Source organism: Hemitrygon akajei, chromosome 9 (assembly GCF_048418815.1).
Source record: "Hemitrygon akajei chromosome 9, sHemAka1.3, whole genome shotgun sequence".
NCBI lineage: Eukaryota > Metazoa > Chordata > Chondrichthyes > Myliobatiformes > Dasyatidae > Hemitrygon > Hemitrygon akajei.
Genome location: NC_133132.1, coordinates 50,842,951 through 50,863,146, shown reverse-complemented (window position 1 = coordinate 50,863,146; position 20,196 = coordinate 50,842,951). Strand labels below are relative to the sequence as shown.

The window sequence follows — 20,196 nt, the reverse complement described above, 5'->3', positions numbered from 1 at the left end:
ACACGGTACTACAAATGTGACCCTACCCACTAATACTTGGAAATTCACATCGAACTGAGGCAAACTGACATAGTAATTATTAGACTACTAGAATAATACAGCACAAGAACACACTCTCCAGCAACATCTGTGCTGATCATGCCAATTTAAACCAATTCTATTTGCCTGCAAATAGTCCACCTCCGTCCATTCTCTGCCTGTTCATCTTAATTACATACCTGTCTACGTGTCTCTTACAGGTTGCTATTGTATCTTTCCATCAACTTTCCTGGCACCTTCTGCACTCATGGGAAAAAAAAACTTGTCTCGTAAATCTCATTTAAACTCTTCCTCCCCCTCCCTTAAAAATATAGTAATTGACATATCCATCCTGGGAAAATTTCCCTGACTCTACCCTGTCTGTGCCTCTCATAAATTGTATACTTCTATCCGGTCACCCCTCAGCCTCTGAAACTCTGGAGAAAACAGACCAAGGTGGTCCAATCTTTCCGTATAATTAATAATCTCTATCCCAAACAACACCCTGATGAATCTCTTCTGCACATTTTCCAAAGTCTTCACATCCTTCCTGTAATGTGGTGACCCAAACTGCATTTAATGTTCCACATGTGGCCCAACCAAGGTTTTACACAGCTGTAATATGACTTCCCAACATTTATACTTAATGGCCCAACCATTAAAGGCAAGAATACTATATGACTGCTTTAACATGTTGTCTACATTGGTAACAACTTTCAGGGAGCTATAAACTTGAACCACAAAATCCCATTGTATATCAATGTTCTGAAGGCTCTTGCCATTTACTGTAAACTTTTCACTTATGTTTGAACTCCAAAGGTGCAATACTTCACACTTGTTTGAATTAAACTTCATCTACCAATTCTCTGTCTATGTTTCTAACGGATCTGTATCTTGGTATATCCTTTGACAACTTTCCTCATTATTCATAATTCTACACAGACCTTCAGTCAGAGTAACAGTCTTCCATTGCTAGCCCCTGCCTTCAATGGCCAAGCTAATCTATTAAGGCTCCATGAATTCTGTGTGCCTTAATCTTCTAGTTCAGCCTACCATGAGGGGCCTTGTAAAATGCTTTATTAAAGTTCATATGGACAATTTCAACTGACCTACCTTCCACAAACTTCTTCATCACCTCCATAAAAAAAATTCAAAAGATACCTGCTCTGTACAAATCCATGCTTTTCCAGATGTGTGTGAAGTCGATCCCTAAGAATTTTCTCTAATGATTTACCCACTACTGATATAATTCTCTGACCTATTTTATCTCTTTTATCATAGGAACATCATTGGCTAATCTTCAGTCCTCTGGGAGTTTGACTGTATCCAAAGAGGGATACAAGAATCTTTGTCAAGACCCCAGAAATCTCCTCTCTTGCCCCTTTAAGAACCTAGAATAGACTTCATCAAGCACTAAGAGCTTAACCACCTTTAATGTTCTTTATGATAGTAGAATTATCTCCTCCTTGATATCAACATCCCTAGGACACCAACATACCCCTCTCTGATCTCACTATCCCTCATGTTCTTCTCCTTGGTGAATATTGATTTTTTCATTTAGTAACCTGTCTGCTTCCTCTGGCTCCAGGCATAAATTCCCTATTTCGCTTTAAAATTGATTTTATGCTCCCCTAGTTACTCTCTCTTTAGTTACCCTCTTGTTTTTAATGTATGTATGAAATTCTTTGGGATTCGTCATAATGCTACTTGGCAAGAGCATTTATTTCATGGCCTATTTTAGTCCCCTAATTCTCTATTTAAGTTTTTTCCCCCTGATTCCTTTATAATCCTCAAGGGCTTCCTAGACCTTGCATATGCTTCAGTTTACTTGTTGATTAAATTTACAAAATCTGTCATCATCCTGAACCTTGCCATCCTTGTCTGATTTCCTCATGGGAACACGTTAGTCTTAATTTCTGACCAAAGTGGCCTTTAAAACACTCCGACCAGTCAGATATGGTCTTATCTAGTAATAGCTGCTCCCAACCTATTCACCCCAGCTCCTGCCTAATACTGCTGTGATTAGCCTTTCTGCAATTTAGCACTCTCCCCCAAGCTCCAGGCTTATCCTTATCCATAACCATTTGAAAAATTAAGGAGTTACCGTTACTGTTCTCCAAATGCTTTCCTATTGAATCTCTGATCACCTAGCCAGGCTCATTTCACAATACAAGGTCTAATGTGGCCCTTTTCCTGGTTAGATTACCAACATAATGTTTCAAGGAGTCCTTATGGATCCAAAGAAGGCAACAGTAAGCTGCCTAAATGACTATTGTCTGGTGGCATTAACATTAACCATCATGAAATACCTTGAGTGGCTGGTCATGGAGCACATTAAAGCCTTTCTTCCGGCTACATTGGACATTTCCCAGTTCGCTTACTACTTAAGTCGATCACTGACAATGCAGTAGCCTCTGCCCACCACTCTCTTCTGTCCCACCTGGAAAATGGTGTCTTAGATGCCAGACTGTTGTTAATAGACTTGTTCGCCATTCAACCCCATCTTATCTCAGAAACTGATGGGGGAAACTGTCCTTGCTGGGTCTCAATAACTCCCTCTGCAATTGGATACTGGTCTTAACAGTAAGGCCACAGTCAGTCCGTGTGAGCAGCAATGTTTCTCGTCCAATTATGCTGAGCACTGGTGTTCCCTAAGGCTGTGTGCTCAGCCTGATGCTTTTTACACTAATGACGTATGACTGTGTCGCAGGATCCAGCTCAGACTGTGTCATAAAGTTTGTGGATGACAGAATAGTGATTGGCCTTATCAGGAACGATGATGAGACAGAGTATAGAGAGGAAGTGGAGCGGCTGGTGGATTGGTGTGAGAAGAACAACCTAAACCTGAATGTGGAGAAGACAAAGGAGATCATTATGGACTTCAGGAAGGTGCAGATGAACCATCCCCATCTGTAAATACATGGCTCCATAGAGAGAGTTAAGTGCACCAAGTTCCTGGGAGTTTATATCACAGATGACCACACCTAGTCCCTTAAGATCACTTCCCTGAACAAGAAGGCACAGCAATGCCTCCAATTCCTAAGAAGAATGAGGCATGCAAGGCTGTCCCACCACCCCCCCCCCCCCCCAATCTTAACTGTGCTTTACAGGAGCACCGTTGAGAGTGTCCTGACAAGTTGCATCTCCATCTGGTACGGGAGCAGCCAAGCATCGGACCAGAAGTTCTTACAAGGACTGTGAGAGCAGCTGAGAGGATCATAGGGGTCTCCCTACCATCCATTGGGAACATTCATCAGAAGTGATGCATATGTGGGGCCCTTAGTATTATTAAGGATCCCACCCATCCATCCAACATCCTCTTTGACTTTATACAGTCAGGCAGGAGACTACGATACATTAAAAACAAGAACAGTTTGAATGAGAAAGCAGTTTCTTCTCCCAGGCCATTAGGCTTCTGAACTCCTGGCCCCATTGTATTTGAAATGTCACTGGTTACTCTGTTCTGTAACCTGTGATATTTAATGTTTATGCACTTTACTTTGTTATATATGTGTGATTCATCTGTAAATTTTACCCTTATCTTCATAAGTTATCGTGTATTACGTGTACTAATGTGCTTTACATCCTGGTTCGAAGAAACGTTGTCTCAGTTTCTATTTACATTATTGTCATTTAACTTTATACATGTAGATAATGTAAACCATATTAACTTGACTGTACGGGATTCATATTCTATTCTTGAATGTGTGCCCCATGAAAGTTAAGAGCTTACAGTATAGTAACACACTTGCTCATTCGTATCACAGCCTTTGGGGTGAGATGATTGAATGAGATGATGCGCTGCCTACCACTTGCCTGTGCCAGGTAGCACTTTTGGTATGCTTTTAAGAGTTGGGACTGATCTGGTGTATCCTGGAATTGTTGGCAAACTTACGGCCGGGGCATTTTAGTGAGCAACCAGGTAAAACAGTAGCAGACTGTGTTGAGGCCAAAGGAACTATTCAGACCTGAACATGTATGCTGTACATCAAGGATTAAAGAAACTGTATTTTTAAAAAATTTGCCTTGCTTGCTAAATTGCACTAGTGATTCTCCTTCGAACTACTTCATTGACTGAAAACTAGTTTGGGACATCCTGCAAAGGAGGTGAAAGATATTACAGAAATGCAGGTGTATTTGACTTATATAGGGTTGTGTCAGTGTTGTGATGTATTAATGGTGTGAGTGCCTTCAGATCAAAGGCTCAGTTTTGTTTGGATTTTATTTGGGCATTGTTCAAATATGAAGAGTCTAAGATGTCATTGGCTTAGAACCTATCTATTTGTTTGCTGTCTTCTAAACTGCCTTGGCATCCTTTGTTGTAACTTTGACCTGTGAGTCATGTTGCCAGCACTGATTGCTTGTCTTTATCAAGCTATGTGCACTGTAGATTCTGATTCATTTTAGCTAGAAGCTCAGCTTGAGAAACACCTGAAGTAACTCAGTGGAACTATGCAGATTAAGAGATGAGTCAAAATAATTATATATATTCCAAGCTATGTTTCAAAATTTGAACATCATTTATTGATTGATTGACGTGCAGTGCGGAATAGGCCCTTTCACTCCTTCGAGCTGCACTGCCCTGCATTCCCCAGGCCTAACCTGATCATGGGAAAAATTATAATGACCAATTAATCTTCCAACCAGTACGCCTTTGGACTGTGGGAGGAAACTACAGCACTCTGAGGAAACACACATGATCACAAGGAGAATGTACAAACTCCTTGCAGGCAGTGGTGGGAATTGAACCCGGGTCACTGGTTGTGCAAACTTCTACTCTATCACGCTGCCTCAAACATCTTGACTCTAACTTGTATTTTAAATTGAGGTATTATCTGTGTAACTGGGAATAGAAATCTCTCTCACTGATACTGATGTTTTCCATTTGACAGAGTGTGTGGTCTGAGAAGGAATTAACTGTGAAACGATCTGAGAAGGTAAGTTTTATGTTTAGTTTTATTTATTTTAGTCTGATTTGCTTGTAAGTTAATGATATTGAAAGGTACTGTTAATTTAAAGAGAATAACAGGCTTTTGAAAGATTGCTAGTTCCTGTTGGATTGTTTTGTATTAAATTATTCAATAATAGCATTCAAAAGGAAGACGTACCAAAATAACTGAAAAGACAATAAAACAAATTTGTCTGTAGATTCTGAAAGAACGGTACTTTTGAAAACACAAAATGGTTATTTTTCTCTAACCATTGTTTTGGATCTGCTGGTCCAAAATCAGTTCCCTGCTGAGGAAATCAAATTAGTTTTCACTGTTGTAAAGACAATCAATAGGATAAATGGAACATCTGTAGAGTGAAGCCTATATTTCCCAGCTAATCTCAATATTTGCTGGTTAGTAGGTTAATAAAGCAGGGAAAACAAACAAAAGGGGATATGCAAGCTGTGAAATTTAAGTCGGAGCAGTGACTGAAACCTTCAACCAAAGTGAGAATGTGTAAATATCCAGAAGAGGCAGAATGGGAAGGAATCCCTGTAGGATGTAGGGTGAGAAGAATTATAATCAAGTTAATAGTGGGAATCTTTGTGCTTCTAATGGATAATGGTCATGAACTTGTCCTCTGAGATGGAGACAGAAAAATACAGAAAAAAGGGACCCTTTGAAAGTAAGAGCAGTCTAAAAATTTGCAGTGAAGGTAATAATTTTTCAGTTGTTTATGAGCAGAGGAAGCAGCCCCAATACAATCATAAATATATAAGAAAAGGAGTTGAGGGAGAAGGGCTGAGTTGGACTGAAAACCAAGAAAGCTCCATATATCCAATGAAGCTACAGATTCAACGTATACTCATCCAAGTTTCCATTCCTTTGATCTGGAACAAGTTGAGTAGAGTTGATACTCCATGTAAGAACAGTTTCAGCCTGATAGTTGATGGAGTGGAAATAGTTGGGACTCTCTGACTATCCATCTGTGAAGTGGACCTGTTGAGAAATTGCATGCCAGAGGTGAAGGTGAGCTGGTTGAGGCCCAAGAAGTCCAACAGAGATGTTTGGAATTAAGTACAAAAGGCTGTCCCAGGAGCAAAATAATGGTGACGTGCAACAAGAATTGGAGTCAGTGGGGGAAGAGCAAGTTGAAGCAGTGGGTATACCTGGACAGTTCCAACTGTGGGTTTTGCTGAGGAAGTGGAAGCTGGTGTTACATGGTTAAGGGGCTATGAAGCAGAAGGCTGTGGATGGAGGATCAGTGACTGAAAGGCTATGAAATCAATGACTGGGGTACAACGGCATGACATTCAGTGGTGGGACCGTATTTTCATTTTTTACATATTTTCCTTACAACTGAGAGGTAGGTCATTCAGCCTATTGATTCTATGTCAGCTTGCTCAGCAATTAGATGAGTCCTTTTTCCTAGTAACTTCTAAGTCGATGCTCAGTATCTTTCCACATCTTTCTCAATCTTCAAACTTAATATACAATAGCCAATTAGGCTGCAAGCTCAACTTAGGAATGTGGCTAAAGACATTTTACCAAGGGATCGGAATCCAGAGAGAGAGATTTGAAGAGGTGTCTGAAAAACTGGCATTTGGTCTATGGGTGCTAGAAGTCATTTTGCCGTACTACAATGCGGCACTTCTATTGATTGATTCAAATAGGATATCAGGGTTGGTCCATACTGGATAGAATGCTGCATGTAGAATTTCTCAAGATGTAATCACTGCAGAATTGTTGAAGAGACATTGACCTGAAATGTTAACTCTGTGTCTCTCTACAGATGCTATTTGATCTGCTGATTGATCTTATTTCAGTGTTCCAGCAACTGGAGTTTTATTATGATTTTTCTGTTAGTTGGAGCAAAGCCTGCCAATAATCTCCCAATGCATTTCCAGTGACAAAATAGTGATTATTACATTTTGGGTTTGTGTGCCTAGATTATGCCATAAGCCATGTTCTTCGCAAACCGTATTTATTATTGATTAAACAATTATACAATACAAACCAAATTGCTCCGGATTGAAGGCATAGTGACAACTTCCACTGTGCAGGACACTGACCACAGCCTTATAGGAAAGCCCACCAACATAGTAAATACTAATTCTAAATACAATTACACTTTTTTTGTCAACCAGACTTGAAATAAATATTTTTCTCAGCTCTCTTTGGTTCAGTCACCTCAACTCTATGCTATACTAAAATAGTACTACATAGGTTCTTCCTAGACACTCCCTTGAGTAAAGGATAATTTCCTTTTGCTCCACTTTAGGGGGTTCTGAAGTGGCTGATAAGGCCATTGTAGGATCTGCAGAATCTTTCACTATCATGTGGGCAGTGGCCAATGGACAAGTGGATGTGTAGTTTGTAAGATGGCATGTTCCTTCTCTCACTTAAGTAGAGCTTCATAATATTCAGAATGCATGTCCCCAAAGTTCTCAATAACAGCCTGAATATTGCTTCCCCATTTTGAGTGGTCACTGGTCAGAGATCTCAAGCAGACAGTGAGGTTGTTGTACTTCAATAAAGAAGCTTTGAGCACATCGTTCTGACGACTTTTTGTATGTTTTGTAATTTACTTCTTTGGTAAGAATTAAGAGACATTTATCATAAAAGGATATGCTGTTTACAATTACAATACGTTTCTAAAACTGGTTTGGCTCCACAATGTGCAAATTGTTAACAGGGAGGCAACCTCTAAATCACTTATCTAACTATTGTTTCTCATTTTTTGATATGATAACATCGGTGCTACAGTACATTCCATAGATGTTTAAGTGCACAAAATCCATTTTAGTATTAAAATATGCTATCCTGTTTAAACTTGTCTGCTGCTGTGAATCTATTTCCCCCACAAGTACATTTTTTAGCTTTAAAGAAAAGATATAAACTCCGTTGACGTATCACTAGTGTAGCACTGCCGCCAATGTGGTGCTAAGAACTAGAAAAGTGTGCAGACAGGAAAGGATAATCTTACTGTTTACTTAGATTGTTTTCATATTTTCCCCAAACTCATCAGTATTAGATGCTAACAATTTGTTTATTTTGTATTAACAAGATAAAGCAGTTAAAGGTTTGTTTTGAACAAAGTCACACTTGCTACAGGATGTGGTAAAATTGGGATAGGATTTTAAAATGCTTTTAATACTTTACATATTTTGACAACTAAGTTGCAGAAAAAATTGTTGTTTAAATGAATGTTAAAAATTCCTTATCATAGCCAAAGTAGCTCACTCTTTATTTCTGTTCTTTACAGAGAGATGAAGAATTTATGAGGAATTTATTTGTCCAAGTGTATCATGACAGTGTATACCCTCTTCTTCGTTCTTCAACTCTCCCAGCAAACAAATGGGCTGATGAGGAAGTTGAAGTTAGCCGGTGGAAGGACATTGCTAACTTTTTACAGCAAACCCAAGAGAAAAATGGCTCACTCTACAGTCTACTTTCTCCAGAGCATACCTATCATGTTTTTGATATTTCAGAAGTAAGCTATGATTTCTTGGGAGTGACTCAAAAATCTACTTCATCGACAGAGCCATGAGGCCAACTATAAAATGAGAATAGTATTATTTAAAGGTGGTCATAAAAACATTCAATAATTGTTTGGGAGAAAGGGACTGAAAATAACCAAAGATTGTTCTGTTAGATTATTCTTGTAAGCTTACTGATAGTGCCTTAATGCATGATTGTAAGTTGTCAAGGTTTTGTAGAGTTTTTCCCCCTCTCAGATCTGTGTTGGTATTTCAGCAGGTACTGTATGATGGTCATTTTTCCTGTATCCTTTTGTACTCTTTCAAATCCTGATTCATTTCATTTTAAATTATCTTGAAGCTTCTGCTGCAATAGCTATTAGTGGAACATTTCATATAAGAAATGGGCAGGATTAGACAATTTGCTCTTAAAACCTATTTTGCTATTCATCAAAATCATACCTGATCTACTTCAATACCATTTTCTGCACTGTTCCGATATTCATTGATTTCTGTAATATCCAGAATTCTATTGATTTATGTTTTGAATGATCTCTCTGACCTTCCATTGCTGCTCAGTGTTCATTGTTAGCAGGATATTTGGCCATAAACCTTCCCAAAACTTTTCACTGTGGTAGGTCTTGGCCATTGAGGTGAGGGATGTCAGCAATAATGATGCCAAGTAAGGTGGATGCAGTGATACAGCCCTGACTGACTACTGTTTTGACAGTGAAGGGTTTCGATTCAGCACCACATTTGCTGAGAGTTGTGGCTGACATGTCATCCTGCTGTAGCCTCAGTATTTGTAAGTACTTGTCAGGTCAGCCATGTCTTGTTAGTATACACCAGAGCACTTGGCAGTCTATGGCTTTGCCATATATATGAAAGTCAAGTACAAGGGTTGCCTTTGTGCTCAGCATTTTCCCTCTAATTGGTGTGTTATGAAGATCATACCTGTGGTATCTCTAGATGGGGAGAAACTAATTGTGATTCAGAAACCAAATAGCTGAAGGAGTTGGTTGACAAGGATACATGCAAGCATTTTGCCTGTTATTGAAGGAAGGAGATGCCTCTGTAAATACCATGATTGGATATGGTCACTGTTATAGAATCCCTGAGCTCTGAGGACAGTTGTTCATTTTCCCAGATCTTCAGGAGCAAAGCATGTAGGTGGTGCAGGAGCGGTGGTCCACCTTTCATAAGGATCTCTGCTGGGATCTCATCAGGACCAGTGGCTTTGTGGCTTTTCAGGCTGCTAATGGAATCATGGACATAATTCATACAGGGAGGTTCCCCCCGCCCCCCCCCCCCCCCCAGGTCTTCTCTCACAGGCCTCTAGGGGATTTGGTTAGTAACCCCTGGTTAGCAGTGCTGTTGCTGTTAAGAAGGTCTTGAAGCTTTTTCCATTGATTATTGATATCCTTCTGATCTTTTAGCAGTTCTTCCCATCTTCTGAGCACAGTGGGCTTAATCCGAAGTAACTTAGACCATAGACAGTTTGGTGGTACTGAAGAAGTCTCCGGGGTTACCAGAGTTTGCCAGTCACTGGATTTCCAGGGCTTTTTCAGTCCACCAAGAAATCGTTAGCTCCCTCACCTTCAGCTGGACATTTGCCTTGGCTCTGGAGTAAGCTTTTCTTTTGGCCTTGCTGCTGATGTCATTCTGGCGGGCACAAAAGGCTTTTCTTGGAGATAAGTTGTTCTGTTTCCATGTTATGATTAAACCAATCCTGATACTTTCTGGACCCAATAATGTTTTTGCAACTATCGAGGGTTGTGGATTTAAGCTCACCCTGATATTCTTTGATATCCTCTGGATATTCTTGTTGGAGGATTTCACCAAACAAGGCCTGAAGGTGCTGTTGGGTGGCTGTATCAAGCAGTGTCTTGTGTTTTAGCCTTGGCTTGGTCTGTTTCTTATGAACCCTCCTCAGGCAATGATCCATCCAGCAGTCATCTGTGTGCCAATTGTGGTCCGTGTATTCACGTCATGGCGGTCTCTAGATCAGACAGTGACATAGTCAATGAGATGCCACTGTTTTGATCGGGGTGAAGTGGGCAGTGAAGTTCTATTGTAGTAGATGTAGGCAAAACAGCAGTTTTTTTTGCATATTTAACTACACTGCCATTGGATTGCTTGTGTAAAACTGGAGCCAGTCTACTGCTGTACGTGGACTTAGGTTTGTAGCCGCACACAATAATACAGGTATGTTGTATGACTGAGCAGTATCTTATGGAGAAATCATATTACAAAAATCAGATAATACTTCTTGGTTTAGAGAGGCCTTTCCTTTAGAACTCTTGTGTTTATATTTACACAAAAGATAATTTTGCTGCCATAGTTTACATTGACTGAGTGTGCAAAAATTATGGTAGTTATTATTTCAGTCACTTCATCTTAAAAGTGTATATTTGTACAGTTGACTTTTTTAACCATATTATGAAGATATTTTCTATACTTAGATCAGTGAGGGCTGGTCTTTTAAGGATTGTTATAAAATTATTATAATTAAAGTTAACTTATTTGGCAGAAAATATGATTTGTATCCTTAAAACAAAGGAACTGTGTAATGACGTGAGTTAATATAGTGTATAGTGACATAGTACTGCATAGCTAGGAAGAACATTTTTTAGCTTGGAAACCCGAAGTGGAAAGTGGACTATTATTTGTCTATGAATCTGCAAGTTGTATTTTATCAGTGCAATTAACTAATCCTTTTCCAGTTTTTCACTCCAGTCTCTCAGCAAAATAATACAGTCTGATGTCTAATCTTTTCATCATTTTGTTCAAACTTTATTTTATTTTTTGTGGAGCATTATGTGCAGTATTCCAATTTCTGTACCTTATTAATATCTGTGATTTAATTTTTGAGCTCGATGAAAAAGGCGCTCAGTTTTGGAAACACCAAAACTAAAGAAATTTAGATTCATTGAGCGAAATTAACCCAATGAGTGAACCAGTGAAATCTTCTGTAGTGTGCCTTATTTGCTTAATTGTGTTGGGATAATGACACACAAAGGCAATTCAATTACAGCAAAGCTGTCACATGTTCCACCATGCAATTTCTGCTGGACACATTCTATCTGAAACCAGCTTTTCGTGTCCTCAGTTTTCTCATTACCATGATAATTAAAATAAGATAGCAGACTTCAGCCCAAGATATGTAAGACACTCAAACTACACATTGGATATATGAGCAAGATAATGGGATATATTTTGTTCCATTTTTTAAAAGGAGTTCCCTATTATATACTGGATGCTTTCTTTTGCTTTACTCTATCCAGAAATTAAAGATTTTAAACCTATGCGAGTCAGTTTTAACAAAGTAAACATGAGTCTGTCTGGATGCACCAATCCTCTAACTTAAACTGTGGCATTCTGAAGGAAATGCCTACTTAGAGGCATTTAACCTGGAGTGTGGGGCATGTGTATAGGGTGTGGCATATACAATATATGAGCTTTGTTCATTCATGCATAGAGTAGTCAGCATTTATTGACATCCCTAACTGATTTGAGTAGATATCAAGCTGCAGGTGAAAGCAAATACGTGTGCTGCCCTTGGAGCTCGACAGTTATTTTTGCTGCAGGATTTGGAGTAATTTACCAGGCATCAAGTAAGACAAGGAGATAAGGGATGGGTATCTAGGGCAACATGTGAAAGAGATGAAAATAAAATAAAAAATGAAGCCTTCCACCCTGCAATGTTCATCTAAATAAGCGAAATTCATCTCCTTGGTTGAAGGGAGCAAGTAGTATACAGGGCATTGCTGATGTATAGCACCCACCTCACAAAGGTCTCCACAAACACCATGGACCAATACCAGAGCATCAAGAAGTTTTGATCATTCTGTGCTCATCATGTGCAAACAAGTCACCGACTGGAAGAACTTGGTCAACACAGGGATTCAGAATTTGCATATACCGTAGATTCCGGATTTTAAGCCGCTACTTTTTTCCCACATTTTGAACAGCTTTGAACTCTGCGGCCTTTAATACGGAGTGGCTAATGTATTATTTTTTTTCATGCCGCCGAAAACATTTTGCCTCGTAACAGTAGACCAATAAAATTGATGAGTAGTTCACAGAGGTCCAATGAAATTGTACGATAAATCAAGCGCACTTTCACAATTAAATTATTGTAAATCAGTCATTTGTACTCACCCTCATCAACATGGAAAACACTCGAAGAAAAGCATTGTGCTGCCTTTATGGCAGTTATTTAGTTTATAATATTTTCGCTTAGTAATTCATTTGTTAGTTAAAGTTAGAACTGTTTTAACTATATTTGTTTTCTGTACTACATCGTGGGATGCTATGACGTCACACCCGGTTTCGCCGCGTCTTGTGGGATACCGGTTTGCGATAAACGGGAAGGAGGGGGTCGAGCGGCGGAGCGAAAACGCTGCTTTTAAGTTAAAGGCGATCAATAACTTTTCCTGGTAGGCTGCAGTATATATATTTTTTACCAGTCGTTAGGAGATATTGGAATGTTGTTCAGTAAAGAAGTATACGCAACGTATATTTAAAAGTAGCCGCGTTACAGGCACGGTTCGAAAAAAAGCATTTGCAATATGTATTTGTTTATGTTACCATATGGATTTAATTAAAAGTTAAAAAATCCTCACGTGTAATATCTTTCTGTGTAAATATCTCATATTACAACGTGGGACACCTGCGGCCGAAAATCCGGTGCGGCCTAAAATCCGGTGCAGCCTGTACAAGTAAAAAATTGATTTTATTTCTAAAATTAGAGCCAGCGGCTTTTAATCAGGTGCGCTCTGTAGTCCGGAATCTACGGTAATCTCCTCAAATTTGCAGCAGCTCAACCCAGGATATTACAGTTGACATGTTGGAGCAAACTTTGTCCTTGTTTTATCTGACCCCTAGCATTGGTCAGATAAAGAAGCAGAGTACCAAATCATAAACAAGAGATTCTGCAGATGCTGGAAAATTTGAGCAACACACACAAAAGGTTAGAGGTCAAGCAGCGGCATCAGAGGAAAACAAAGAGTTGATGTTTTGTGCTGAAACACTTTAGAGGTATTGTTTATAGTGAGGGACAAATTCTGACTCCACAGAGCTTTTTCATCATCTTGATCTTATCTATAGTGTGATAGAATATTCTCCACTTGCCTGAATAAGCTCACCACTAACAATGCTCAAGAAGTTCAACATCATTCAGGATAAAGAAGCACAATCCATTGGCAGCTCAACTAGCACCCTGAACCTTTCCTCCCACCACCATACAATCTCAACCTGCTGCATGCGCCATCTTTAAAATGCAGTGCAGAGACTCAGTGAAACTTTTCCAGTAGCACCTGCCAGGTTTTTGGCATTCACCACTTGGAAGAACAGTGCAGTGGAATAAAACCTCTTGCAACCTCATTTCCTAAAAGCAGATGGCTTGTTATTACCTTCTCAAGGAGAATTTGGAATTGGGCTTTACCAATTATGTCTGTGTTCTGTGAGTGAATAAAATGCAAATATTCTTCATTACAGAATCTTTCCTCGACATTACAGTGTCCATTTAAATGCCAAATCTGAATGTTATGATTCCAAATTACATAATACATCTAATCAAACTATGAAACCAAATAATTGAAAATACATTCTTGTGTATCACTCTTTTATCGGTCTGCTGCTCATATTTACCAGATCTGCTGCCTCTCAGCTTCCCAGCAGTGACTCCAGGCAAACTGAAGGAGAATTGGGTAGGAGAGCACCAGCTGCATGCTTGCCATGGAAAAGATTGCAAATGATTCAGAAGGGCAGCCTTAAGGAGGCCTATATCCAGACGGAATGACTTTAAGCCATCTTCATATCACCACAAATAATAGAAGTCTGTGTTACAACCATGAAATGCTGGAAGAACAGCAGACAAGGCAGCATCTATGGAAAAGAGATGTTTCATGCTGAGGCCCTTCATCAGGACTGGAAGGAAAGAGGAAAAGTCGAGTAAGAAGGTGGGTATAGGGGAGGAAGAAGTACAAGGTGGTAGTAGTGTTAGGTAGGTCTGGGAGAGGGGGAGGGGTGAAGTAAAGAACTGGAAATTGATTGCTGAAAGAGATAAAGGGGTGGAGAAGGAGGAATCTGACAGGAGAGGGTAAAAGACCAAGGAAGAAAGGGAAAGGGAGGAGCACCAGAGGTAGTTGATGGGCAAGTAAGGAGATAAGGTGAGAGGGAGAAACGGGAATGGGGGAATGGTGAAGTGGGGAGGGCAAAATTGGAGATATTGATGTTCATGTCATCAGGTTGGACGCTACCCAGGTAGAATATAAAGTGTTGCTCCTCCATCTTGAGCTGGTTGAATAATGCACCAGTGTAATGGTAGTGCTGAGATCAGGCATGCTGTCATCCTTAGATGGACTTGGCCCTGTGGAGCCACTGTCACTGGTCTGGAGAGTGGCACCTCTGCAACCTTGGAGGATGGATTGCTGAAATGCCCTGATTCCTCAATGCCTCTTTCAACACTGGGCTTAGATTGAAGAAAGGTGGATTTGCTTTCCAGAAAGCAGACCCATATTAACTGATATTACTTCATTGGAAGCTCACCATGATTAATTATTGCATCATGGTTGGGTCTGCAAATGCTGAAACAAAATTTGCTGCTGTTTCTATGCTGCAAGAGATCTGTTTCAGGCTTTCCACAAATCCAAGCACAATGTTAGTGCTGATCTTCTTAATACTTCTAGACATTTCATGCATGTTGTTAGGCAGGATTACTCACCCCCAGCCTTGCATCCGCATACCCAGCAGCCTTCTAAGCCTATTACATTAAGAAATTCTGCTTCAGAGAGCAAGTGTTCTGAGGGGAAAGTTATAGGCAATGTGATGGCAATGATATGCTCGAGGCAATGGCCATACTGGTGAGATTGAGCTTCAGTACTATACTGAAGTGTCAGCCTAGATTTTGAGCACAAGCTGAAAGGCTTGAGTCCAGAGATTTGCTATTCAGAAGCTTGAGTGCTAACTGCTGGTTCACAGTTAACACCATGTCAAATTTTCTCGAAAGCAAACTCAAAATTTCCTATTGGTTTAGCAATATCTGTAGAACATCAAAGGGCATGATAAGTACATTAAGATGCATTAAGATAAGTTACTTCTAGTAGGGCATGGGAAAGAAAATGAAAATTTATGTCAGGACTATCAGAATGATCAATGATGAGAATTGTGCAAGTGAGAAAGCACATATGGTAGGGAAATATTTTAAATGAATTCAGCACATTCCACATGTTTGTCTCTGTCTCCCTCCTTTTTTCTCTCTCTCTCTACTCCTCCACAACAGATGAATGTTGAAGATGCAGTACAGTGGGCAGGTGAGATGATGTTTACGTGTGGGAGTGTCAAGCTATAGTGAGCTGTTTGGAATGTCTTGCATAGTTAAAGTAATCTCAACAGGTTTAAATTTGGTTGTTGAACTCAAACTCAGTGATACAAGAAAAACAAGCCACCTGTGTTATTTTATTGCTGCTGATCTTTATGAAAGAGCTATTGAAAGAAACTAGCTAGTGCAGGCACCACTGATGCCTTAGGGGCTGTTGTCAAGTAATAACTATATATAGAAAAAATTGAGACTATTTATATGACATGGAACTGTTTGCGGGACACATTTTTTTTATTTTTATTTTTAAAATTTTTTTATTACCGTAGTTTTTCAAAACATTCTACAAAATTAAAAACCCCAAATCCCAATGAGGAGCATTAATACAGTGCAAGATTAAGCATACAATAACAATATGCTACAAAGGAAGAGAATTTAACAAAAAAGCACCTAAATTAAAGACAAGTGAGCTTAGTGTCCTCCCCAATCCCCACAACACAAGAAAAAAAACAACAACAACTCCAGACCAACCACCACACAGTATAAAGAGTATAAGTCCGGACAGTCAAACTCCCAGACTGTGAATACACTTAGCAACAGAGGACAATAATGCCTACTAACAGAAAAAAAAGGGAGCTGAAAGCAAGGGACTGAAAAGAAGAGAAAAAAAAAGAAAAAAAAAACCCTAGTCAAGAGGAAGGTTATGAAAGTACTCGATAAAAGGTCCCCAGACCTTATGGAACTTTAGATCCGAATTAAGAACTGAATAATGAATTTTTTTGAGGTCCAAGCAGGCCATAATGTCGTTAAGCCATTGCGCATGAGTGGGCGGGGCAACATCTCTCCATCTAAGGAGGATCAAGCGTCTTGCCAGGAGAGAGGCAAAGGATAGTATTCGGCATTTGGTCGGACCCAGACATAAATCTGTCTCGACCCAAAAACCGAACAGAGCAATTAAGGGGTTAGGTTCTAGTTGCTGATTCAGAATACCCGATAATGTAGTGAAGACATCTTTCCAGAATTTCTCCAAGCTAGGACAGAACCAGTACATATGGATGAGAGAGGCCACGCCCCTCTTGCATTTATCACAGAGCGGACTAATGCCAGGGTAGAATTGAGATAGTTTAGATTTAGACATATGGGCTCTATGAACAATCTTAAACTGTAAGAGGCAATGGCGAGCACAAAGGGAGGTTGAGTTAACCGATTTGAGAACTGAGTCCCAGCTCTCCTCGGATAAGGAGATATTTAAATCCTGCTCCCAGGCCATTTTAATTTTATCCACAGGGGCCCGTCATAAGGCTGCTAGTTTATCTTGGATAATTGAAATTAAACCTTTACCTAGTGGATTAATGGAAAAAAATAGGTCCATAGCATTTTTCGCAGGCATTTCAGGAAAGATAGGAATTAAAGGAGCAGTAAAGTGTCGGATTTGGAGATATCTGAAAAAGTGAGCGTTAGGCAGGTTGAACTTAACAGAGAGCTGCTGAAAAGAAGTGAAGCGATTATCAATGAAGCGATCTTCAAAATGTCTAATGCCCTTCCTGTACCAAACATGGAATGCTGAATTGTACGTAGTAGGTAAAAAAAGGTGATTGTGTGTGACAGGGCTAGAAATGGAAAACCCCTGGAAACCATAGCATTTCCTGAACTGAGCCCATATATGCAAAGTGTGTCTAACCAGAGGGTTAGCTATTGATCTGGGCAGACTGCTAGGGAGTGCAGAGCCAAGAAGTGCAGATATAGATAATTCTTTAGTGGAGCTCAACTCCATTGCCACCCAGTTAGGGCACTCGGGTTGACCGTGGAAGAAAGACCAGAAGGCAGCACAATGTATATTAGCTGCCCAGTAATATAAGCGAAAGTTAGGTAAAGCCATGCCACCCTCTTTTTTAGATTTTTGGAGGTGGATTTTATTAATTCTAGAGTGCTTATTCTGCCACAGATATGACAAAATAATAGAGTCTAAGGAATCAAAAAAAGATTTAGGAATAAAAATTGGGATAGATTGAAATAAGTATAAAAATTTGGGGAGAACATACATTTTAACAACATTAATACGACCTACCAAGGACATAGATAGAGGTGACCACTGTACCAGACTCTGTTTTATAGCATATGAAAGATTGACAAAGTTTTCACGAAAGAGATCTTTAAACTTCCTTGTGACTGTAATTCCAAGATAAGTAAATTGATTATGGACTACTTTAAAAGGGAGATCACGAAATATTAGTTCTTGTGCTTCTTTATTAATTGGGAAAAGTTCACTCTTATGTAAGTTGAGTTTATAGCCAGAGATCTGGCTAAACTGTTCAAGAAGTGAAAACATTAGAGGTAAGGATGTAGACGGATTTGAGAGAAAGAGTAATAAGTCATCAGCATAGAGAGAAACTTTATGCTCAACACCCCCTCTCCAAATCCCGGTCAATTCAGGACAATTTCGAAGTGCTATCGCCAGAGGTTCTATAGCCAAATCAAAGAGAAAGGGACTTAAGGGGCATCCCTGACGGGTGCCACGTTTGAGATTAAATACTTGGGATTTCTGAAAATTAGTTAGAACAGAAGCAGTAGGACACAGGTACAGCAATTGGATCCAAGAGATGAAACTTTGGCCGAGGTCAAATTTTTCTAAGACTGCAAAAAGGTAGTTCCACTCTATACGATCAAATGCTTTCTCCGCATCGAGGGAAATAACACATTCAGGAGTCCCAGTTGGAACTGAGTATAAAATATTAAATAGACGCCAAATGTTAAAAAAAGGGAGACGGTTTTTAATAAAGCCTGTTTGGTCATCAGAGGTAATGGAGGGAATAACGGTTTCTAATCTATGAGCCAACACTTTAGCTAAGATCTTTACATCAACATTGAGCAGAGAGATCGGCCTGTACGAGGAACACTCTGTTGGGTCTTTGCCCTTTTTTAAAAGAAGAATAATAAATGCCTCATTGAAAGAGGATGGCAATTTGTCGTAATTAAACGAGTCAGATAATACTGAAAGTAACTGAGGAGAAAGAAGTGAGGAGAATGATTTATAAAATTCCACAGGGAACCCATCAGGTCCAGGAGATTTCCCTGAGGACAGTGCAGAAATTGCAAAAGATATTTCTTCTGGTGATATAGGCGGGGACACATTTTGAAAAAGTTAGGAAAGAATTTTCACACACTGAAGACTATTCTTTGCATCCCCAAGAAAAAGCAGCATTTATATTGGCTCAGAAACTTTAAAGAATCAATTTTATTTAACATTTCTCTGCCTAATTTAAGCATAAAAATGCTGAGATTATCCCATCCATTCTCTGGGACACAATGTTTTATCTTCAGTTTTCTGTTCTGTTATACTTGTTCAGCTGATCTATTCAGTTATTAGCACCATTGTAACCCCAACACTTGAAAATACTTTGTGTCCCACACACACTGGAGCCACATTTATTGCCCTAGCTTAGATGAGATATCAAAAGTGTGAAAGTGCTACAGCAAGGAGGCAATGTCAAGAAGGAAGGAACTTGTGTATTTATAATTCCATTCTGAGTCATTATTCAGATGATTTTTTTTGTTTTCTTAGATCATGATGGAACATTTTATTGCAATCTTTTATTGACTTGACCTTGTTTTGCCCCTCTTGAAATATGAAGCAACTGCTTAGCATCCAGAACACAGGTAGCAGATTCTGTCACGAGGAAGTGACAGAAAGAAAATAACATCTTCAGGCTTTCCAGAGACTGGGGTTGCTACATTGCTCTCTCAGAAAGCTGATACAAACTGAATGGGATCTTCTGTGCTTTTACCACATATAGATCTTCCTAGTAATAGAAGCCTTAGTGAATCTAAATGTTGTTCCTCTATACAGCTGGATTAAACAGAGACATTTGTTGCTGGAGGTTTCTTAGATCTTGAAACAAACTCAGATTTGTTGCTTAAACTAAATTTAACTCACAATCACAGACACAATAAGGGTGCTCTAGATTCTTGCTCATTTGAGTGTAATGTTAATTCATTTATACTTTTGAATATTTACTCCCCAGATTTATAATATCAAATGAGGATTTTGATGTAGAATCTTTTAGCATAGGAATACTTTTTTAGCTACAAGTCTTGTGCTGGTTCCTTCATATAGAGTTTTCAGCTAAATAAATTTCTCATACAGAAATTAATCCCAATTAATCTCACTATCTTGTTCAAAGCTGAGATAAATAGATATAAGAATTACAGGTAGCATGTAGTACTGCTATTTTAGCCCCATCATCCTGGTTTGATCCTGACCTCTGGTGTTCCTTGCGTAAAGATTGCACACAATTCATCCACTGTCCTAATCCCTCCCATCACCCAGTACTGTGATTTCCTCCTATATCTCAAAGAGATGCTCACTAGTCAGTTAATTATCCATTGTAAATTACCCTTAGTGTAGGTGGGTGGTAAAAGAAATAGGAGGGAGTTGATGGGCAAGTGA

General features: G+C 39.3%; 1 protein-coding gene across 1 annotated transcript in view; it reads left to right on the top strand.

The window, feature by feature from the left end:
* nphp1 (nephronophthisis 1) overlaps window positions 1–13,032 on the top strand; it is an 83,000-nt gene extending 69,968 nt beyond the window's left edge. The window contains exons 19-20 of the mRNA XM_073055955.1: window positions 4,911–4,955; window positions 8,215–13,032. Coding sequence (XP_072912056.1) covers window positions 4,911–4,955; window positions 8,215–8,499 — 330 coding nt within the window. The 3' untranslated portion in view covers window positions 8,500–13,032. The remainder of the gene's footprint in view (window positions 1–4,910; window positions 4,956–8,214) is intronic.
* The last annotated feature ends 7,164 nt before the right edge of the window (window positions 13,033–20,196 follow it).